Consider the following 25,087-nt stretch of genomic DNA (forward strand, 5'->3'; position numbering starts at 1 on the left):
CCTGCACACTAACCACTCGCACACTGTGTAGCCTGTGTGAGTCTATATCACAGTATATTTTTCTGTGATTACGTCTACTATATTGGGTAATCCGAGTTTTAAGGGGACTGTAGGGATGCTATTTCATGTGGAAAGGGCTCTAAAAATGTTGAAACTTGTATTAAGAAGGTCTTTTTTTTAGAAATAATGAACACAACGTCATATAAATTCACTTATCACAGCCATGTCTGGAACCAATTAACTACAATAAACAAGGGATTGCTGTATTCTCGTAAATTGTTACTGGAAATACAACAATGTGGATTATGTAGACATGGCAGATCAAAAGATCCGCTGTGGATTTTTGACACCGAAATCAGGAAACTGATGAGGCCACAAATGATCGAGGCCACATCAGTTCTTTTGAGGATAAACGGAAATAATAATGATCAGATTTTTTTGAAAAAGCACAACCATCTCCACCAAAAATATATATATATATCTCCCTAAATCCTCAATAAAGACACATCAGCCTCCCACCACTAAGGGCCCCCAATTATACTTAGACACTTTCCTCGTTTGCTTTTCTTTCTGCAAAAAAAAAAAAAAAAAAGAACCGAGAGGCATATGAGCAATGTCAAGGTTAGGCAAAGCATGTGAGATGTGGGAGGGGCATCAATACCACCATTATATCATGACGGCCACCATTAAATGTCGTTAAAACAGTACCCCTCCCCCAATTGGAAATACTGATACATTCATTCATTCATTCATTCATTCCCTACCGCTTTTCCTCACAAGGGGGTGCTGGAGCCTATCCCAGCTGTCTTCGGGCGAGAGGCGGGGTACACCCTGGACTGGTGGCCAACCAATCACAGGGCACATATAGACAAACAACCATTCACACTCACATTCATACCTATAGACAATTTGGAGTCGCCAATTAATCATTTTATTAATCAATTAGTCATGATTAATCACCACTTTCAACGAGCCACGGGCCGGTTTCCAGGTACTGTATACAGAAAAAGTCACGGTTTCAAAACCGATACGTGAACTGGTCTTCGATGTATGGTAATGGTAATGGTTTTATTTCATTTGAACATACATCAGATTACAATTGAATGCATCCCATAATCAGTTCACAGTTCCACATGTCCAAAAGGAGTAGGAAGAAGCAAAGCTTATTAAATCCTACCCCTCCATCTGGTACTTTTACAATCAGTAACTGTTACATTTGTTCACTTCCTGCTTTCCTAATAAGTTTTTTTTGTTTTTTGAATTTTTACTGTTTTATTATTATTTATTTATCCAAAATAATACAGTTTAAGGTTTTTTTTTTTATTTTTAAATTTTGTAGTTTTTTGTGTGTACCAAAGTACAAGGTGATATGAGCACCCAATGACATAATGTGTACCATAGTAAGTGTCAATATAGTGATATATATAGCACATCATGACTAGTTCAAGACTCTCCATCCTTGTATTTAGCAAACATCAACTGCTTGTATTGTTTCTTGAATTGGCTCATCGTTGTGCATTGTTTGAGGTCCTTACTCAATCCATCCCATAGTTTGATTCCACATACTGAAATGCTATGGCTTTTTAACGTAGTAGTATTGCCAAAAAGTCGTTAGCGGACTTGTTAGCATTGAGCCGCACCGGTACGATCGTGCTGTTGTCGGTCAAAGCGTTATTCACGTTGAGTGTCACTAAATGTGAGGAAGTGGTATAGACTGTTTACTCAACAACAACCACATGACCTGGAAATATAAGTTTGCGGACAAATGTGACCTGCTAACAATAGGCTGTATTCACTGTACTGATTTATTAATGTAGTTTTGGACATTTTTGATCATAGTCCAAGGTATTTTAAAAGTAGAATTTCATTGAGTGTCCAGTGATGGCTACACCGGCACTGATGGCTTCAGTTTCAATGAAAAGAGCCGCATTCATCAGGCTGTACTGAAACGAGACACCATTAAAAAAAGCCTTATATCATTTGCTTGGCACCATGGACTGGTTCCACTCAGTCTGATGCCGTCTCCAGCCTTCCTGACCACCACCCTGGACATCCAGGAGCCAGGACAGGAGCGGAAAGAGCCCTCTGCTTCCGAGCACTCGCTCATGATCTTACAAACCTTGGATCAATAACCTGAGCTCACTTTCTATGCTCCGAGACTAGTCATCATCCCATAAAAGAACCCGGGCGATGCCTGCAGAATGACTGTCTTTAAATGTAATGAGCAAGAGGAAAAATGTCACTTTTTTTGCTGTGTTAGTTGTCATGGCAACTGCGATAGCATTGTGTGGTGGTGGTGTTTGACAGCAGAAACTACAATTATTATAATATTATTATTATTATGATGATGAATTCGGAATCAGATCTCGCAGTTGCGCATGTCGGAATCCACTGTTCGTAATCATCCTGACTGATTATTTTGGACGTTCAGAAAAGTCATTTCCTGGCTGAAACTGGGTCCAATTTGGTCTAAGAATAAATTGTACGACTTTTGGGGTGTGAAACAGGCGGTACATTACTGTATTAGATACGCCTAACTGGAGTCGAACCGCCTTAAGGCTGACAAAGCATATCCGTCCAAAAAAAAAAAACCCAAGCCATTAGTTTGAAGTAACCGCCTGTAGAACTCCGAGACAGGATTTTGCAGAGGCACATATCTGGCCAAGAAGGCTACAAAAATATTTCTACTGCACTTAATGTTCCCAAGAGGACCGTGACCTCCATAATTCTGGCATATCATAATGACAGGACTCTTTTTTTTTTTTAGCGCCGGCAATTGATGGCGACAGTCACTCTGGCTGAACTCCAAGGATGCTATATGGAGATGGGAGAAAGTTCCAGAAGGAAGGTCATAGGAATGTATCCGTTTTTAACCTCATATTTCCTAGGTTTCACATTAAATTGCTCAACCATTTCCAAATATCTCCAGTTTTGGATTTTTTTTTTTTTAATCCAACTCTCACATACTAGAGAATATGACCCTCTTTACAAAATGTTTGGACATCCTTGATGTAAGATGATCGATGAACAGGTGAAATTAGAGTCATGGTGTACAATGTGTCTCACAGCAACTATTGTGCATTCAAGGACCGCAAGTTCAAGTACAAAATTGCTTAACGGGAAAACCATTATCAGTGACGTATAAATATATAAACACGTATAAAGTCAAGGCTTTTTAACAATGGTAAGTTTATGATGTACATTGTCACCGACTTCGAGTGAATGAAAGTGCTTATTTCTGGTGGAAAAAATAGAAATTTAGGTCGAAGGATTTTCTGTCCAGAATCTGTCTATAGTGTCCCAACTTTAAAAGAACCACTATCCATTCATCACAGCGAGTAAGTCACCAAAGCATGGTACAAGGATTTTCTGGACATAATCTGTCTCTAGTGTCCCAAAACTAAAAGAACCATTATCCATTCATCACAGCGACAAAGTCAACAAAGTATAGTAGAAGGATTTTCTGTCCAGAATATGTCTCTTGTGTCCCAACCCATTCATAACAGCGACTAAGTCACCAAGGCATGGTAGAAGGATTTTCTGGCCAGAATCTGTCTCTAGTGTCCCAACCCTAAAAGAACCACTATCCATTCATCACAGCGACTAAGTCACCAAAACATGGATGCTTGTTTAACTGGACGATAATCAAGACATCTTGCCTCTGATTTGGGATCAACGCTTTTGGAATTATTAGATTCCGCTATTCCCATTGTTCCTTTGCAGAAAAATCCAGGTTTAGGCCCTAAATATAGCAACGAACCACTATCCATTCATCACAGCGAGTAAGTCACCAAAGCATGGTACAAGGATTTGCTGGCCGTAATCTGTCTATAGTGTCCCAACCTTAAAAGAACCACTATCCATTCATCACAGTGACTAAGTCACCAAAGCATGGTAGAAGGATTTTCTGGACATAATCTGTCTCTAGTGTCCCAACACTAAAAGAACCATTATCCATTCATCACAGCGACCAAGTCAACCAAGTATAGTAGAAGGATTTTCTGGCCATCATCGGTGACATATAAATATATAAACATGTATAAAGTCAAGGCTTTTTAATAGTGGTAAGTTTATGATGTACATTGTCACCGACTTCGGGTGAATGAAAGTGCTTATTTCTGGTGGAAAAAATAGAAATAAAAAATTGGAGCAAAAATCCACAAATTTACGAGGCCGTGGATGATGAATCATGAATATGCATAGATACACTGCAAATGGCAGCAGTTTGCTCTCTGTCTCATTTCACATATGTCATTACCGCTCATCCTTCAACATTTCAAAATGCATTTAGTCCATACAATAGATAATGGCTTCTTTAATTATAGGGGAGCTTTGAGGGCTTTGCACACTGGTTTATCAGTATTCATAACATTATTCAATATCCCGTTCATCCTATTTCCTACACACTCGTCCACGATGTGGTCTGCTAATCCAACACCTGGAGTCGTTGCTAACTGAGACACGAGCAATGAAAGAATATTGGACTTTATGAGTCTTCACCATAGAAACACAATGAGGAGAAACAAAAAAAATACAAAACAAAAGCAGCCAAGGACACGTTGAGAGAAAAGTTGTTCAATGACAAGGTACATAAAAAGGATATGATGTATTTCACCTGTTTGGGATCATGGCTTCTCTATTGATGATTTATGGCGGCAAAACCACAGCAGCGCACCTGATCATCCTTTATTATTTTAACATTTGTCACTTTAAGGCCAGACATGATTGATGGGGAACTGTTAATGGCTTTGGCTTGGAAATGTTATTACCAGAGAGATGGCATACCATGGGGAAGTTATTGGTAACATCCTGTTGTACTGTACTGTACTGTACTGTCAAACACAAGTCAACACAAAGCTTGTTATGACATGCTACCCTCTTGTCGACAAACTTTTTCAGCCCAAGCCCAACATCTGCAGTGCACTTGAAAGAGAGGAAAGGAAATAGATACTGAGTTGTTCATCCTTCTTTCTGTGTTCTATGAACAAATAAACCACACACACACACAGATTATAAAGATGATGAAAGGATTTTCTGTCCAGAATCTGTCTATAGTGTCCCAAGCCTAAAAGAAACATTATCCAGTCATCACAGCAACTAAGTCACCAAAGCATGGTACAATGATTTTCTGGCCAGAATCTGTCTATGGTGTCCCAACACTGAAAGAACCAATATCCATTAATCACAACAACTAGGTAACCAAAGCATTGTACAAGGATTTTCTGGCCAGAATCTGTCTATAGTGCCCCAAGCCTAAAAGAACCACAATCCATTCATCACAGTGACTAAGTCACCAAAGCATGATACAAGGATTTGCTGGCCATAATCTGTCTATAGTGTCCCAACCCTAAAAGAACCACTATCCATTCATCACAGCGACTAAGTCACCAAAGCATGATACAAGGATTTGCTGGCCATAATCTGTCTATAGTGTCCCAACCCTAAAAGAACCACTATCCATTCATCACAGCGACTGAGTCACCAAAGCATGGTACAAGGATTTGCTGGCCATAATCTGCCTATAGTGTCCCAACCCTAAAAGAAACACTATTCATCACAGTGACTAAGTCACCAAAGCATGGTACAAGGATTTTCTGGACAGAATCTGTCTATAGTGTCCCAACCCTAAAAGAACATCTATCCATTCATCACAGCGACTAAGTCACCAAAGCATGGATGCTTGTTTAGCTGGACGATAATCAAGACATCGTACCAAAAACGAGGTTTCCCCAGTCGTAAAAAGTCCTGAAAAAGTGGCTTCCCACTGTATCGAATGTGATTTGTTTACCATTTGTCTTATAGTGCATGTTTGCTTCCCTCTCTAAATGTCAGACTGCCTCGTTCTTCTTTTCTGTTTAATTAGCCAAAAATCAATGCTCGGCCACAGTTGTTCATGTTATTCAGCAATGGGCACAAATTGTCCCTCATTTCACGTACTTGTCCCCGATGGAGAATAGACCTGTCAGAATGTGGAACAAACATCACATCATCTGTGAGTACCTTCCATTAGTATTCCGTTGCATTTGGTCTGTTGTGTATCATGATTTTCAAATGCTCGGGGATTGTTCTTACCTGTTATTAATAAACACACATGAACTAAATTATTCAAAGACCCATGATATACCCTGTGAGAACGTTATTCCCCATATACCTGGTCTACTCCACTTTCTGAGATTTATAGTTTTAAAGAGGATTAATTATAAATGAAATGTGTTTGGAATCCACAGCACAAAATAAATGTATGTAATTACTGTCAGACAGGCAGAGAAAATTAGGTAGAAGGATTTTCTGTCCAGAATATGTCTATAGTGTCCCAACCTTAAAAGAACCACTATCCATTCATCACAGCGAGTAAGTCACCAAAGCATGGTACAAGGATTTGCTGGCCATAATCTGTCTCTAGTTTCCCAACCCTAAAAGAACCACTATCCATTCATCACAGCGACTAAGTCACCAAAGTAAGGTAGAAGGATTTTCTGGACATAATCTGTCTCTAGTGTCCCAAAACGAAAAGAACCATTATCCATTCATCACAGCGACCAAGTCAACAAAGTGTGGTAGAAGGATTTTCTGTCTAGAATCTGTCTATAGTGTCCCAACCCTAAAAAAAAAACACAGTCCATTCATCACAGTGACCAAGTCAACAAAGTATAGTAGAAGGATTTTCTGCACATAATCTGTCTATTGTGTCCCAACCCTAAAAGAACCACAATCCATTCATCACAGCGACTAAGTCACCAAAGTATAGCAGAATGATTTTCTGCACATAATCTGTCTCTAGTGTCCCAACACTAAAATAACCACAATCCATTCATGGCAGCAACTAAGTCACCAAAACATGAATGCTTGTTTAACCGGACGATAATCAAGACATCTTACGAAAAACGAAAATTAGGTCGTTTTTTTTTTTTTTTTAGGAACTCATAGCGTATGGATTATGTGCCTAGAGCATGGCCTCCAGACCCTCCTGCTACCTTGACATTGGCCTCTAATTTGGGATCAACGGTTTTTGAATTATTAGATTCAATTCCGCTATTTCCATTGTTCCCTTGCAGAAAAATCCAGGTTTAGGCCCTAAATATAGCTCACACTTAAACACATTTAAAGTAAGTAATCCCTCTTTCATCATGGTTAATTTGTCCCATACCTGACCATGTTAAGTGAATTTCCGTGAAAAGTCGGAAGACATGTATGGGCGTTGCTGGAGATTGTGTTGAAAGATCTTTCTTGTGTTCCACATTTTTTTTTTTTGTATTCACACAGCAACTAAGCTCATTTTATCATTCCCATGCTGTTATGATTTTTTTTTCCTACCTATTTCGATTACTTTATCTGCTTGTTTATTTTTACCATGTCTTGTTTTGCATTGCCAACTCTATGCTCCATTTTTTCTTCATTTTTCTTTCAATGTCTGTAACTGTATGTCCTCCATATCCGACCTATGATACTGACCAGCCATCCTTTGGCTGTGCTTCAGGCACATTCCTTGTGTCATTATAGCTTTTGATTATCCTTCCAGTCTGACCCCAGGATGGCTTGGCCTTGCAACAGCACCTCTCTGCCCGCAGCCACTATGGCCGATGCAGCTAATGAGGGATGCCTACATGTTTGCTACCACTGGCTCAATCATTGACATAACGTTTACAACCCCCTAGTCTCGATGCACACTTGGAACAAAACTGAAAATAATGAAGTTTACAACTAATGCACTTCTTGTCGTGTGCTTTTTTTTTGCCGGGGAAGCGTGCCAATGCTAAATGGAAGTGTGTATTAATGATGGTGTATATCAGTGAGGCAAGTGCGAGGTGTGTGATCACTCATGGGGAAATTGGTTTACTGCACTTTCACTTGCAGAATTACTCTTCATAAATCTGTCCTGACATTAACAGCGAAGCTCACACTGTGGGGAGAAATGCCAACACGGCTATCAGTGGTAATGAAGAGACACTCACTGGTCACTACTGATTTTATCATAGTCAAGATTCGAGCTCTGCAATTTAAGGCGCACGCAAACAAATAAGACCACCAGCTTGCGTGAATATGATGAGAAAGTGCACTACAGTTACATAATATTAGATAGTTCAATGGACTAAATTAACATAACAAGGCAGAGAGTCCAATAAGAAAGTTATAGGTAAGCAAGTTCACCGAACTCACAATCTCATTCCATATCACTGAATGGTAATGTTCACTCCTTGGTTCATGTCAGTCAGTATTTAACTTAACTTAACCTAAACAAATAAGACCACTAGCTTGCGTGAATATGATGAGAAAGTGCACTACAGTTACATAATATTAGATAATTCAATGGACTAAATTAACACAACAAGGCAGGGAGTCCAATAAGGAAGTTATAGGTAAGCAAGTTCACCGAACTCACGATCTCATTCCATATTACTGAATGGTAATTTCACTCCTTGGTTCATGTCAGTCAGTATTTAACTTAATTTAACTTAACTGTACAGTGGAAGAGTGGTTAGCGCGCAGGCCACACAGCTAGGAGACCTAAGTTCGATTCCACCGTTAGCCATGTCTGTGTGGAGTTTGCATGTTCTCCCCCGTGCATGCGTGGGTTTTCTCCAGGTATGCCAGCACGCCAGCAAAAATGCTAAATTTAGACCAAAAATCAGCAAGTTAACTACTGAATTGTGCTTGCTCTGATGTGACTTTATTTTAATAGCAGCAAATCACAACATGAGTTATTTCATAGTTCTTTCGATATGAACAGGTTGAGGACAACACTCCAGTTGGACACAATTCATAAATTCACTGGCACCGCATTTGCATAAATTAATATAGACCGGTGCTGCATCCAAAATTAATTCATTACAAAATGATAATTCTCAGTTTACATGCTTGGACCGTCCAAATGCTGATTAGTTTGATTTGAACAGAACCAGTTTATTGGTGTGACACTCTTATATTTCTTGAGCTGCGTGTGTCATATCTACATATCTACGTGTGTCCAAATGTCAAGTTATATGTGTGTCAGTTAGTAGGTAGGTTAATGGCTGCTTGTGTATGTGCTCCATTTGGCAAATGAGATATCAGTGTGCATCGTTCTGTTAACGAGTACCAATTAGTAGACAGGGCTCAGACACTTATGTTATATAGAGGTGCACTTTTCTTAGTTGCCTTTGAGATATTTTTTTCTGAATTAATTTGTTTTAGTTGACAGAAACTGTGTTGTTTTGTTTTTCAACAACTACCAATTGTTAAAAATGGTCCTTAGATATGCTATCTAGTTAAGGCAAAAAAAACCACATGTACCACCTTCTAAATAAGGTTTTTAACATTATTAGAGTCCTCGAGATATGGAATAACACCCCTATAGTCACCTTTTGAAATTACTGATTTAAATCGCTTTCAAATTAGTGAAGGCAGGGGTTCAAAAATGGCATAATTCAATCCTGCAATAAAAACCTGTTGATTAAGTCACAGTAACATTACTGCCACCAAGTGATCAGTGTAGCGTACTACATATCGTCTTTGAATGTGCCTGTTCAGCGCCTTAAGGTTCAGTTAATTTAGACACTTTTATTGTTGAAAATTCTTAATTTAGACAAAAAAACTACACACCTTTTGCTTAAATATGCATAATAGGCATGATTTATTAATTAATAGAGTGAAGCCGCAAAATTGAAAGCATTGAAAAGTGGGTAGAGACAATTATGCCGTATTTTATGGACTATAATTCACACATTTTTCATAATTGGTCATAGCTGGTCCTGGTTAATTAATTCATTCATTTTCTACCACTTATCCTCATGACTGCTGGAGCCTATCCCAGCTGTCTTCAGCCAATCACAGGGCACATGTAGACAAACAACCATTCACACTCACATTCGTACCTATGGACAATTTGGAGTCGCCAATTAACCTAGCATGATTTTGGAATGTGGGTGGAAACCGGTGTACCCCAAGAAAAACCTTGCAGCGGGAATCGAACCCAGGTCTCCTAGCTGTGTGGCCTGCGCACTAACCACTCGCACACTCTGTAGCCTGTGTGAGTCTATATCACATTTTATTTTTCTGTGATTACGTCTACTATATTGGGTAATCCGAGTTTAAAGGGGACTGTAGGGATGCTATTTCATGTGGAAAGGGCTCTAAAAATGTTAAAACTTGTATTTAGAAGGTCTTTTTTTAGAAAATGTGGATTATGTAGACATGGCAGATTTTCTACACCGAAATCAGGAAACTTGGAGAAATGCCTTCCAATGATAATAATAATAATATTATTATTATTATTATTATTATTATTATTATTATTATTATTATTATTATTATTATTATTATTATTATTATTATTATTATTATTATTATTATTATTATTATTATTATTATTATTATTATTATTATTAATAATAATAATAATAATAATAATAATCCATCTGAAATGAAAACAAGAACACAGATTTAATCCCAAAACATCGTGAAACATACAGAAAAAATAATAACTACATTTGAAGTTATGACCTCAGAAAGCAAAGGCATCCATTTCCATCGTCATAGTTACTCCTCTTTCTCTCGAACCAAGTACTGTTTCCATGGTGATGGTGAATATAAAACATGTTTCCACGTGCGCTTTTTGCAGAAAGGCTTTTTATCAATATACTTTGTTTCACTTGCACTGCAAACTTGGAAGCTCTTCAAGGCAAGATAGAAGGGGAAAAAAAAAACAAGTTACACATGTCCAAACTCTACCAAGTTATGCCATCCATCTGTTATCATAAGAAACACAACATACCACATCAACACATCCATATTTACATATCAGCACTGTCAATTGGGCCACCAGCAAAGCTTTTGTGGACATAGCCGCTCCTGTCATTTGCTCATTGCCGTGTACACAAACGCTCTTTTGTAATTGAAACGGTTGAAACAGCAGATTAAGGGGCGGAAACACTGTTGGTGTTTCTAACCTTGATAAAACAAAGCAAACCGCTCTTGACCCCTGACAAAACGCAAACAGTTTTGTCGATGGCGATAGAAAAACTGACTAGCTAAGCTTACTTTGGTCTTTTTTTTTTAAGCTGTGCAATCAACAAGGATAACAAGGAACTTTCCTAATGCTTACTGCTTATTATGTTTACTATATTAGGTAATATTAATATAAAAGTGACTATAGGGGTGTTATTTCATGTATACCGTGCTCTAATTTAAATATAGTTTTTTTTAATGCTATGAAAATAACGTATTTTCCGGACTATAAGTCGCACTTTTTTTCATAGGTTGGCTTTTCCTGTGACTTATCAACTATCGAACCAGTTTGCCAGAACTAATTGATGCATTTTTTTGCAATTGTTGATACAAAATTTGGGGGAGAAGGCGGTATATGTACCGTGTTTCCTGGAACCTCGGTTAGCATACGCCACAGTTAGCGTCTTTTTTTTGGTTTACATACAAAAATTACATTTTGGTTAGCATACAAAATCGGCTATATTCTCCTGTTATTTGTCATTTACTGTATTTTCCGGACTATAAGTCACACTTTTTTTGCATAGGTTGGCCGTTCCTGCGATTTATACTCCAGAGCGACTTATAAATGAAAAAACTGTTTATGTTATATAAACACTGGTCACCTTCTCTGTTCATGTTTATTTTTTGTGTAGCTGAATAACCATTGTGTTAGCATATCTTACACCTATTCAGCCTGTTCTCTATTCTTTTATTAATGTTAGAACTTGCCTTGGTCAAGTAGTTTGTAAAATAAATTACCCGCAAAAAATGTGACTTATACTCCAGTGCGACTTATGTATGTTTTTTTCTACCTGATTATGCATTTTTGGCCTTGTGCGACTTATACTCCTGAGCGACTTATAGTACAGAAAATACGGTATTCAGTTTAATTAATGGGGATCTATTATGCAAATTTTTTGGCCCTTTTGTATTGAGTTGTGGACTCCTATAGAGCAGCTACACACAATAACCATTTCCAGAATCTGCACCTATTCAACTGTATTTCTTCGGAGTTCGTGCTTCCAGTGAAAACTGAGACAGCTACTTCCCCCTGGCCATCACACTACTTAACTTTATTATTTAACTTTATTATTATGTATTCAAAATTATTTAAATTATTTGTGCAATTTACTGTTTACGCTGTACATTGTTGTTCATATTTGATGTCATCTATTTAAATAAATAGATGACATCTATTTATTTAAATCTGTTCATATCTATTTATATTATTATTATTATTAATATAATTATTTATTTTAATTAATCTAGCTATCTGTTTAATGAATCTTTTAAAATGTCAATTTTTAATATACAGTCAGTATGTGTTGGATATCAAATCCAATCCGGAAGTAGATGGAATCAGACCTTGTGGGAGGGCAGAGAGTTTATCTGGCGAGGAACCACGCCCATATAAGGAAGTCATCTCCTCTGTGACATCACAAAGGAACAGTTTTACCACGCCTTCTGAAACCGACCGTTTTCATCCATCCCAAACTTCTTTCAGGGCTCACTTCCAAATGCAAAAAACCTCATTATCTGAAACTTTAACACGAGAATACGACATTCTAACTACATTTATAGGTCAGAAAAGTGGAAAAAGAATAATAGGTTTCCATTAACCATGATAAACGAGGGACGACTGTATCTCCAACACTCATTCTACTCTCATTAGTTTCACCACTACTAAAGGCATTTGGGCGTAAAATGAATGTACACCACATACAAGTCCATACACCCGCCTCCTCGTACCTTTTTTTTTTTTCTTATTGTGCTGGTTACAGCTTTAGGCGACATAATCTTGAATTATGGCATGTTGGTGTGTTTAAGTGCCATCAGTAAAAAATAAAATGGGTATTAAATGATGCAAATAAGCCATGCTCTGCACTGCCCTGGCACATCAGCACGGTGATACACACGTGACAATGAATCCAACCCCCAACTCTTTATGAGCGATATATTAGTCTTCATTATGGACACATCATATCATCGGTTAGATTAGATTGGCACACGCTCTTTTTTTTCATTTATATAATTGTCCCCCCAGGCCCGGAAAACATTCGCAAGGTTTTTTGTTTTATTGGCCAATTACCACACAGAGTTGGATGAAGTTCACCTTTTGAGTGCCTTTGACTTTGACGAGCATAATGTGGACCGTTGTTTATCCTGATCTCTCTCTCTTAGGATATGATCATTCTAGACATTTTGGAACAGGAACACATGTCATTATCAAAGGAGTCCAAGTCAAAGAGTTTTTCTTACATCATTGCTTTTATTGTCACATGGAAATAGTTTATGGAGGCAGGTTTTGTTTTTGGATTTAAATATATAGCCAAGTGCAACATTCAAAGTCAAACTGTTTTTTGATGCTGGTTGACTTCCAGATTGCTTAACTTTAGCATCTCCTTAGTAAAATTAATTTCTTTAGTAGTAATATATTAATGGATTGGGGTGCACAGTGGTAGAGTGGAGACCAAAGGTTCAATTCCACCCTGTGTGGAGTTTGCATGTTTTCCCCGCGCATGCGTAGGTTTTCTCCAAATAAATTTGTAATATAAGGAAAGATAATGTTATTTTAGTAGCATAGGGTTAAAATATAAAAACTACAAATTTGGGATGTCCGATAAATATCGGCCCAATATCAGCATAAAAATATCGGCATTAAATGAATATATATCGGCATTTCGGTTTCATCATATCGTACATCCCTACTAATTCATTCATTCATTCATTCATTTTCTACCGCTTTTTCCTCACGAGGGTCGCGGGGGATGCTGGAGCCTATCCCAGCGAGAGAGGCGGGGTACACCCTGGACTGGTCGCCAGCCAATCACAGGGAACATATAGACAAACAACCATTCACACTCACATATCCCTACTAATATATGTTGTAAAAAGAGAAACAAGCAAAACTAAATTATTACATTTTTGGAAACGTAGGGCCACACGGTTCTCCCTGTGCATGCGTGGGTTTTCTCCGGGTACTCCGGTTTCCTCCCACATTCCAAAAACATGCTAGGTTAACTGCCGACTCCAAATTGTCCATAGGTATGAATGTGAGTGTGAATGGTTGTTTGTCTATATGTGCCCTGTGATTGGCTGGCCACCAGTCCAGGGTGTACCCCGCCTCTCGCCCGAAAATTCTCATAGCAAAACACAAAGGTGGTGTCCTCAAGTCATAAATAAAGGTAAAAGTGACATTAAATGTTAATTTATCCCCTTCCATTCATCAATTTTGGTTATAATGCCAACATGTTTTGGTTTGAGTACGTTTTGGTTTGTGTAGGACGTATTTATGGCTTAATGGTGTCTTCTTTGTAAAATAAAAATACCTAACATTCTAATAATAATAATCAACTGTAAGTTTATTCAGCATTCATACATTCATACCTATGGACAATTTAAAGTCGACAATTAACCTAGCATGTTTTTGGAATGTGGGAGGAAACCGGAGTACCCGGAGAAAACCCATGCATGTTACATTGATATGTGTGAGTTTATATTTTGTGTTATTTATGGCTTAAATATATATTATTTCTTCATACTATGTAAAATTATGTAAAAGTGACTATAGGGGTGTTACTTCATGTCTACAGGACTCTAAAAATGTAAATAAATGAATTTACAAAGTCGTAAACCGTTTTTTTTATGCTCTTACTAGGACAATATTGATTTATAAGTGAGGAATTCCACTTTGTGTCTCTTAATGGCTCAATTCATGCATAATAACTATTATTTATTAGTCCAACAATATATTATTGTATATTTCTGGTAAAAGTGAGAGATCTTTTTCCCTAATATTCTCCATGGGCACAGCACATTTTCATACTACATCTCCATTCTTTGGAGAATTCCTCATGAAGCGGACGTGGCTGACAGTTGGCTGTGAATTTATTTATGGGAATAGTGAAATTTAACGACACACATCTGACAAACAGCGTCCCTGCATGCCACTATGTTTTACATCACCGCTGCTATTCTAGGCCACCTCAAACGCACCAGCTGAATCCCATCTCGTCGTTGACTTCATTTTTTTTTTTTTCCCCCTCTCTCCTGCGTCGTCGTTCGTCCTCTAGGGGGAGGTGGCGGTGTCTAACAGATGATGGAAAAGCAAGACTGGTGTAATTAAGGAATTGGACCGAGGAGCTGGTTATGATTCTCGCAGTCCTAATTTGCCAGGTTATTAAAAGGTGAGCGTTATATGAAGGGTTATTGTTATTCGGAATGAAAATGTGCGGTGTCAGTGTTAATGCTTTTCTAATGACTGCAGCGAGATGGGATATGATTATTGCCCTGCTTTTACACGGCCTCGTAGATTTGCAAAAAGTATAGTAGCTAATGATGGTACCTCTGTGAAGGATGTATTATCACTTGAATACATGTAGGACAGTGGAAAGCAGGCGGAGAACAAGTACGTGATGATGAAAGTGAAATTAATATTTTACTGATTGATTTCTCGGTTAAAAATACAAAGAGACTGCAGTTATAATGAGCATCCATTTGCATGTTCGTGCTCTGGATGCTGTGGGACTGTCCTGGTTGACACGTGGTAGGGGTGGTAGGCATTTTGGTACCCCTTTTCAGGGGTGACTGGATGGTGTGTTTGAGGAAATTGGATCATGTGTTTTTGGAATGTGGTTTCCGGTTTCCACCCACATTCACAAAAACATGCTTGGTTAATTGGCGACTCCAAATTGTCCATAGGTATTAGGTATATAGGTATTTAAACTGTATTATGGAAAGCAGGAAGTGAACAAATGTAACAGTTACTGATTGTAAAAGTACCAGATGGAGGGGTAGGATTTAATAAGCTTTGCTTCTTCCTACTCCTTTTGGACATGTGGAACTGTGAACTGATTATGTGATGCATTCAATTGTAATCTGATGCATGTTCAAATGAAATAAAACCATTACCATTACCATAGGTATGAATGTGAGTGTGAATGGTTGTTTGTCTATATGTGCCCTGTGATTGGCTGGCCACCAGTCCAGGGTGTACCCCGCCTCTCGCTCGAAGACAGCTGGGATAGGCTCCAGCACCCCCCGCGACCCTCGTGAGGAAAAGCGGTAGAAAATGAATGAATGAATGAATTTGGGAGAAAACTGGAACCCAAAACCACTTTCCCATTCATTCTTTTTGCACATTTGATCATATGTCGTTCGAACCTAGCATGTTTTTGGAATGTGGGAGGAAACCGGAGTACCCGGAGAAAACCCACGCATACACGGGGAGAACATGCAAACTCCACACAGAGATGGCTGAGGGTGGAATTGAACTAGCTGTGTGGCCTATATGCCAACCACTCTTGCAGCCGGTCCAGCCAATCACAGGGCACATATAGACAAACAACCATTCACACTCACATTCATACCTATGGACAATTTGGAGTCGCCAATTAACCTAGCATGTTTTTGGAATGTGGGAGGAAGAAGAAAACCCGGGGGGAGAACATGCAAACTCCACATAGAGACAGCCAAGGGTGGAATTGAACTCGGGTCTCCTATCTGTGCGGCCTGCGTGCTAACCACTCGCCCACCGTAGAGAAACGTATGACTGACTATCTGGTTCATGTCCTAGTCGTGGAAAACTGTACCAGGGTACCAGGGGTATTTGAGAGTCTATGGGAGTTTATCCAAAAGGTCCACATCTGCTTTATGGACTTGGAAAAGGCATTCAACGGCATCCCTCGCTGGGTTTATGGCACAATGTGGTCCTTGTACAATCGGAGCAGTAACTGACTAACTTCATGGTGAACGCCAAGGATGTTCTGGTTATTACTTTCATGGTCTGGTTATTACTTTTATGGCTAGAATTTGTAGGTCCTTAGAATATCATCTCAACTATTTGCAGATGATGTGATCCAGCCTCATAACACAGTCACCTTAACCTCGGTTTATTTACAACTATCAGTGTCTGAATCATGACAAATCAGTTGTTTTCCAAGGATCTGTATCTGCATTCTACCTACAAACATGGTGTACTATGGTTGTAGTAGTCGTTGTCCTTCACACTGCAATTGGGATAGTGTGTGGACTGGACAGACTTTTTGTGAGACACTCCGAGAGAGCCCAGGGGAAATCCGAACAGGCAATATCCAAACAGAGATGCCGTGGTCCTGCCGTTGTCACTTCACACAATTACAATACTCGGTGACAAAGATAGAGAGCAAAGTTCCCCTGTTATTTTCAAGAGAAGTGTTGTTGTGCCCAGTCCGAATCTTGGTTTTACCAAAAAATGTATTGAGTCTGACTTATTGAGAAGATGCAGGATTGAGAGTCTCCCTCTGAGATCAGTACAAGATGTATAGAAGGTCATTTCGGTAGTCAAACCATTTCGGAAAGGGAGACATTACTCTTTATTATGGGTGTGAATTTGGGAGAAAGGGCTGCACGACGGTTGAGTGGTTAGCGCGCAGACCTCACAGCTAGGAGACCAGGGTTCAATCCCACCCTCGGCCTGTTATGTTCTCCCCATGCATGCGTGGGTTTTCTCCGGTTTCCTCCCACATTCCAAAAACATGCTAGGTTAATTAGCGACTCCAAATTGTCCATAGGTATGAATGTGAGTATGAATGGTTGTTTGTCTATATGTGCCCTGTGATTGGCTGGCGACCAGTCCAGGTTGTACCCCGCCTCTTGCCTGAAAACTGCTGGGATAGGCTCCAGCAAAATGAATGAATGAATGAATTTGGGAGAAAACTGGAACCCAAAACCACTTTCCCACTCATTCTTGCACATTTGATCATATATCGTTGGAACACCGTAGTATTATTAAGAATACTGCTAGAACACAGTCAGTACTTTGACCAATTTACAGGTGGCATTCGATTTCTGGTTGCATTACCTCTGATCGGCGACCAGTAGTTTCTCACCTTGGCTCCATTTTAACTTGGTAGTATTACATATTACGTTATTTGTCACATGATTGCAACCCAACAATTGTATGAAATCAATTTATGCTATATTAGGTTCCAATTATCTGCAGTGATGAATAGTATTTATCTTTTTAGCAATTCATACAATTATGGTAATGGTTGTATTTCATTTGAACATGCATCAGATGACAATTGAATGCATCACATATTCAGTTCACAGTTCCACATGTCCAAAAGGAGTAGGAAGAAGCAAAGCTTATTAAATCCTACCCCTCCATCTGGTACTTTTACAATCAGTAACTGTTACATTTGTTCACTTCCTGCTTTCCTAATAAAGTTTAAGTTTTTTTTTTTGTCACGTACCAAAGTACAAGGTGATATGACCATACAATGAGATAATCGGTACCATACTAACTGTCAATATAGTGATATGTATCACTATTGGATACATATCTGCATCTGCATCCAATTATTGGATTGGAAGTGAGCGTTTCATACCTGCAGTGCAGCTTGCAAAATCAAAAATACAATACATATGGATCATATCGACGGAACCTAAAATGAGTGATTACATCACATTAAACGAGCAGGTCCATGGAGGGAATTGAATATAACACAAACTGTACTTTTTGCCTCTGGCGTCTCAAAGTAAGTGAAGCTCTCGTTAACCCTCATTACCCTCAGCAACTGTACGCAGAGGATTATCAGAATACAAAGAACCCCATCATCAACCCTACGCCGGTCTCCGTTAGCGATGCTGACGACGGAGATGGAACGAAATATGACTGGAGGCATGACAGGTGTTGACTGCATGCTAAGCAGAGTCCTGCTGCTGCTCATTAATGGTGGAAAGCCAGAGGAAGGTTATTAGGAAGAACCTCATCAGCATGTTGCTGCCCGCTTGGTGCCATGTGACCTTGGCATGTCGAAATTTCACATCGCCGTACGGAACAAGGGAAATGGTTTGGAAGCTAATTAATAAGTGATAGGTCGGCGGGTCTTTTTCGTTGACTTGAGAGGATAACAAAACATGTCAGCCGCGTATTATAATTGCAGTCAATTGGGTTGAGATAGTGAGACAGTGTAGCGTGAGAGACGTTAAGCTAGCAAAAGGGTTAAGCGATTCACAACAGGTGAATTTTTTCTGCATATTCACAAAAAGACACTGAGTATGACACACTGATCCACTGTATCGCTAACTTTTCAGTACAACATAGCAAATAGATAGAGAACAGGCAAGTCTGGTATTAAGTGAGATTCCCCCCAGCGGCCTAAGCCTATGGCAGTGTCAGCTTTGACTACAAGCTTCATTTAAAAGCTTGTTTTTAAATCTGTTCTTGACTAGAGTTGGTGTCTGCCCACCGGACTCAATCAGGAAAATGGTTCCAGACCAGAAGAACCCTAAATTGTAAAGAGAACCAGTACATGTATAGTTTATTGTTGTTTTTTTACACATAGACTTTTAATTTCATTTGAACATGCATCAGATTACAATTGAATGCATCACATAATCAGTTCACAGTTCCACATGTCCAAAAGGAGTAGGAAGAAGCAAAGCTTATTAAATCCTACCCCTCCATCTGGTACTTTTACAATCAGTAACTGTTACATTTGTTCACTTCCTACTTTCCTAATATAGTTTAATTTTTTTTTTTTATTTTAGTATATGAGAGTATATAAGAGGGACCCAAGTGGAAGAGTGAGGTTACAGGAGAAGCGATACAGAAGGTGGAGAATTTTAAGAACTTGGGGTCAACAGTTCAGAACAATGGAGATTGTGAAATGGAGGTGAAGAAGCATGTGCAGGCAGGATGGAACAGGTGGACAAAAGTGTCATTGGGAGTGACCAGGATGGATAGGATCAAGAAGGAGTACATCACAGGGACATTACATGTTAGAGGCCTTGGAGATAAAGTCAGAGAGGCCAAACTGAGATACTGAATATATTGGTAGAAAAATGCTGAGGTTCTGATTGGCAGTGACCAGGATGGATAGGATCAGGAACGAGACATTACATGTTAAGGCCTTGGAGATTAAGTCAGAAAGGCAAGACTGAGATGGTTGGGACATGTCCAGAGGAGAAATGGTGAATATATTGGTAGAAGGATGCTGAGGTTGTCGTTGGGAGTGACCAGGATGGATAGGATCAGGAACGAGACATTGCATGTTAGAGACCTTGGAGATAAAGTCAGAGAGGCCAGACTGAGATGGTTGGGACATGTCCAGAGGAAAGATAGTGAATATATTGGTAGAAGGATGCTGAGGTTGTTGTTGGGAGTGACCAGGATGGATAGGATCAGGAAACGGGACATTACATGTTAGAGACCTTGGAGATAAAGTCAGAGAGGCCAGACTGAGATGGTTGGGACATGTCCAGAGGAGAGATAGTGAACATGCATACAGGGTTCCATTGGAGTAACTCACCATTCAGAATTATGTGTTCTCAGATTGTCCACCCTCTATTAGAATGTATGTATTCTGCTATTTGTTCGATACAGATACTATGGGAATATCTTTCATTGACTGCGATTGTGTGCATGTCACACCTATGCCGTGTCCATATCTAACTCCACGGTTCGTGCGTGAGACAAAGATGCCACAGATAGTGTCGCCGGAGAATCCTTGCTTGTTTGAGTTGAGTTTCAATTAAAGGGAACTGACTACTGGGAGAAGGAGCTGTGGTCCATGCAATATGCTGCAGACACACTCCATTCCGTGGGACTGATCGAATGTGTCCACACTATACACCAGCGCTGACAGCACTCAGCCTGATGGAAAATTGGGACGGGGGCACAAACACCCTTGGACGTGTACCTTCACACACACACAAAAAAAAAAAATACCTTTACTCACATTCCAATCCACCCACTGCACATATTCATTTAGACATGTCCATGGTCAGTTGAAAATGTGGGTCCACACTTGTCATTAAGGGAGCGATGGTGGGTCCCACAGCCACTGATTTAGTATCATCTCCGTGTACAAGACATAGCTCTCAGGTGACATCAGATTTTTCCGCCTCCTTGGGGAATGAATGTGCCGATACACGTTGCTCATATGACTCATTGCACAAGTCCATTTATCTCCGGCGATTATGAAATACATTTCAATGTTTACAGCCTTGCAAAAAAGACATGAGTGGATCCATCCATCAAGGCTGCACTCGCCTGTAAATTGAATGGTTTATTGTACATTTTGTCATCTTTTTTATTACAGGTTACTGTTATTATTGTATGGTAATTATCATGTAACAAAAGAACAAGTCCAACAAGAAAGTTATAAGTCATCAAGTTCACCAAGTTCACGATCTCATTCACTGTTGTTCATTCATTCATTTCATTCATTTTCTACCACTTTTTCCTCACGAGGGTCGCGGGGGTGCTGGAGCCTATCCCAGCTGTCTTGGGGCAAGAGGCGGGGTACACCCTGGACTGGTGGCCAGCCAATCACAGGGCACATATAGACAAACAACCATTCACACTCCACTCACATTCATACCTATGGACAATTTGGAGTCGCTAATTAACCTAGCATGTTTTTGGAATGTGGGAGGAAACCGGAGTACCCGGAGAAAACCCACGCATGCAAAGAGAGAAAGACAGAAAGAGAAAACTCCTCATGTAAACGTGGCTAATATAAATATTATGGCTCAAAAATAAATATTATACAATTATGCTGTATATTCATTATTATATCATCATGTAATAATTGCACAATATTACAACCCAAATTGCTACAGGTTAATGCTAAATGTTAAACCCAATATTTCTCATTTTTCTTGTCACAAAAGTCTCCTGACTCACATTGATTGGATTAAAATTTTACTCTTTCCTCCTACACATTTTCACTTCTTTTGCTTTCACCATGCCCAACAAATTACCATGCTTGTTTTAAGCACATTCCTGGAATTGGAATTTAAAAAAAAAAAAAAAAGGTAGGCGATCCACGTTCCCCATGGCAACGACAGAGACTATTGCTTATTCTAAACCAGTACTTCTGGAGTAAGAGTTACATTATTGAGTGATTATAATATCCACTTATGTTTATTTGTATTATACATGTGATGTTCGGGGTGTCCCTGAATGCACCTCATTCCGAGGAGGACTAGAAACGTGTGTGATGTTAGAGATACATACTGTATATGGTATTGGAAACACACAAAAAAAAAAACATAATTAATGAATTGCCGGGCTGCACAGCGGTCGAGTGGTTAGCGCGCAGACCTCACAGATAGGTGACCCGAGTCCAATCCCATCCTCGGCCATCTCTGTGTGGATTTTGCATGTTCTCCCCGTGCATGCGTGGGTTTTCTCCGGGTACTCCGGTTTCCTCCCACATTCCAAAAACATGCTAGGTTAATTAGCGACTCCAAATTGTCCATAGGTATGAATGTGAGTGTGAATGGTTGTTTGTCTATATGTGCCCTGTGATTGGCTGGCCACCAGTCCAGGGTGTACCTCACCTCTCGCCCGAAGACAGCTGGGATAGGCTCACCTGAAGACAGCTGGGATAGGCTCCAGATTATTCCTGTGAGATTTTTTAATTTTACAACAAAAACTAAATATTAAGAAATCCAATAAAATAGTCATTTTAGTAGAATAAAGTTGAAATATTAAAGTCAAGTCTTTTGAAGTCAACATTTTCATTTTTGGAACGTTAAGTTGCGGAAAACAACGCTACGGGAATATAATAAAATTACTAAGTCATAATTATGGTAAAAGGCAGCACGGCGCTCGAGTGGTTAGCGCACAGGCCTCACGGCTAGGACACCCGAGTTCAATTCCACCCTCGGCCATCTCTGTGTGGAGTTTACATGTTCTCCCCGTTCATGCGTGGGTTTTCTCCGGGTACTCCGGTTTCCTCCCACATTCCAAAAAAACATGCTAGGTTAATTAGCGACTCCAAATTGTCCATACTAGGTATGAATGTGAGTGTGAATGGTTGTTTGTCTATATGTGCCCTGTGATTGACTGGCCAAAACTGTTTTCTTCTCCATGCATTTACTCGCAACAAGAGGTCACGAGAACCTTGCGGCTGGTGCGCACATCCACAAGCCCGGTCGTGTGTGCACCACTTTGGAAGCCTGCAACCAGCCTCTGCCAAAAACACAGACTGGACACAGTCTTTTGTCCAGTCTGTGACCAGTCCAGGGTGTAACCCGCCTCTCGCGTGAAGACAGCTGGGATAGGCTCCAGCACCCCCGCGACCCTCTTGAGGATAAGCGGCAGAAAATGAATGAATGAATGAATGAATGAATTGCCGTCAATGCGCTATTTTTGACAGTCCTAGTTTTTTGTCATCGGAAACAAACATCTTGATTAGAAGGCTGTCTGTTATGACAAACAAGATATAAAAGGTTTTTTTTTTACGCCGATCCAAGGAGACAGGAAGCTCGTGTTTTGCTCTCAATTTGCTGAAATGTCACATCAAACCAAATGAAACCTTTGGCTTCTTTCTAAAGCAAATATCTTTCCCTACTTCATTTTTTTTGTAATTTTAGATAATGTAGTTGAAACTAAAGAAAAGGCTTGAGTCGAGTCGAATCAGTGCTCTCCCCGCTCTTGGCGTGTGATGAATGGCACAAATTTCCCTCTATTCTCTTGCAAGCACAGCTGCTTTTGATGATGTAAACACCCGAGTTTATCATGGCTGCTTTCAAATTGCCTGAAGTGGCTGCTTCTGTAATTAAGAGTTGGCTCAGAGTCCTTGTGACTGCGTGTGCATATTTAAGACTCCTTACCTGTGCAAAATATATTTATATGTGTGTGTGTGTGTGTGTGTGTGTATCACCGATTCTTAAACAAGGTTTGGGACTTTATCACATCTCCTAAGTAGGTTATTTCATTGTGGCTGTGGATGTACATGTCATATAATAATAGCTCAGCATGGTGAAGGTCAGAAAACAATACATGGTTTATGAAAACAATAAGGCAGGTTTATTGTTTTTATTCATTCATTCATTTTCTACCGCTTATCCTCATGAAGGTCGCGAGGGTGCTGGAGCCTACCCCAGCTGTCTTCGGACGAGAGGCAAGACTGTACTGGTCGCCAGCCAATCACAGGGCACATATAAACAAACAACCATTCACACTCACATTCATACCTATGGACAATTTTGGAGTCGCTAATTAACCTAGCATGTTTTTGGAATGTGGGTGGAAAAACCGGAGTACCCGGAGAAAACCCATGCATGCAGGTGGAAGGAGGAAGCTCATTTTAGCCGCCTGTATCCGCGATCTCATTCTTTCGGTCATGACCCAAAGCTCATGACCATAGGTGAGGGTGGGAACATAGATCGACCCGTAAATTGAGAGTTTTCCCTTACGGTTCAGCTCTCTTTTCACCACGACGGTCCGGTACAGTGACCGCATTACTGCCGAGGCTGCGACAATCCATCTGTCGACCTCACGAAGAGGCCATAAGAACCACATCATCTGCAAATAGCAGAGATGAGATTCCAAGGCCCCCGAACCGGACTCCCTCAACACCTTTGCTGCACCTAGAAATTCTGTCCATGAAAATTGTGAACCGAATCGGTGACAAAAGGGCAGCTTTGGCAGAGGCCAACGTTTACCGGAAACAGGCTTGACTTACTACTGGCAATGCGAACCAGACTCCTGCCCCGTTTGTACAAGGACCGGATAGCACGTAGTAATGGTAATGGTTTTATTTCATTTGAACATGCATCAGATTACAATTGAATGCATCACATAATCAGTTCACAGTTCCACATGTCCAAAAGGAGTAGGAAGAAGCAAAGCTTATTAAATCCTACCCCTCCATCTGGTACTTTTACAATCAGTAACTGTTACATTTGTTCACTTCCTGCTTTCCTAATATAGTTTTTTTTTTTTTTTTTATCACGTATCAAAGTACGAGGTGATATGACCATACAATGATATAATGGGTCTTACTCAATCCATCCCATAGTTTGATTCCACATACTGAAATGCTATGGTTTTTTAACGTAGTCCTAGCATATAAGTGTTTCAAATGTACTTCTTCCCTGAGATCATATTTCTTCTCTATTGTAGAGAAGTATTGGATGACATTTTTAGCTAATTGGTTATTTTTAGCCTTATGCATTATTTTAGCTGTGAATATGAACTATATCAGTAAGTTGAAGTATTTGTGATTTTAGAAATAAGGAGTTAGTATGTTCTCTGTAGGCGGCATTACGAATTATACTTTACTACCCTTTACTAGCGCGCCAGCATGGACATTCAATGCAGTAGAACACACTTGGGTAACAA

The 25,087-nt window shown here is 39.7% G+C and overlaps 1 protein-coding gene across 6 annotated transcripts in view; it reads left to right on the plus strand.

Annotated features, from left to right (window-relative positions):
* Positions 1 to 25,087, plus strand: part of samd12 (sterile alpha motif domain containing 12) — a 110,340-nt gene that overhangs the window by 59,092 nt on the left and 26,161 nt on the right. For 2 of the 6 annotated variants that reach the window (XR_009119404.1, XR_009119405.1), the window contains exon 5: positions 15,036 to 15,149. The exons of 3 other annotated variants lie outside the window; for them this stretch is intronic. Coding sequence is in view for 1 of the 3 variants with exons in the window: in XM_058047660.1 (XP_057903643.1) it covers positions 2,768 to 2,802 (35 nt within the window). In the remaining 2 variants the exon portion in view is untranslated. Of the gene's footprint in view, positions 1 to 2,767; positions 8,723 to 15,035; positions 15,150 to 25,087 lie in introns of those variants that run through there. One more of the 6 variants, XM_058047660.1, reaches the window with a different exon arrangement.

The sequence above is a fragment of the Doryrhamphus excisus genome, chromosome 14 (assembly GCF_030265055.1).
Source record: "Doryrhamphus excisus isolate RoL2022-K1 chromosome 14, RoL_Dexc_1.0, whole genome shotgun sequence".
NCBI classification, from domain to species: Eukaryota; Metazoa; Chordata; class Actinopteri; order Syngnathiformes; family Syngnathidae; genus Doryrhamphus; species Doryrhamphus excisus.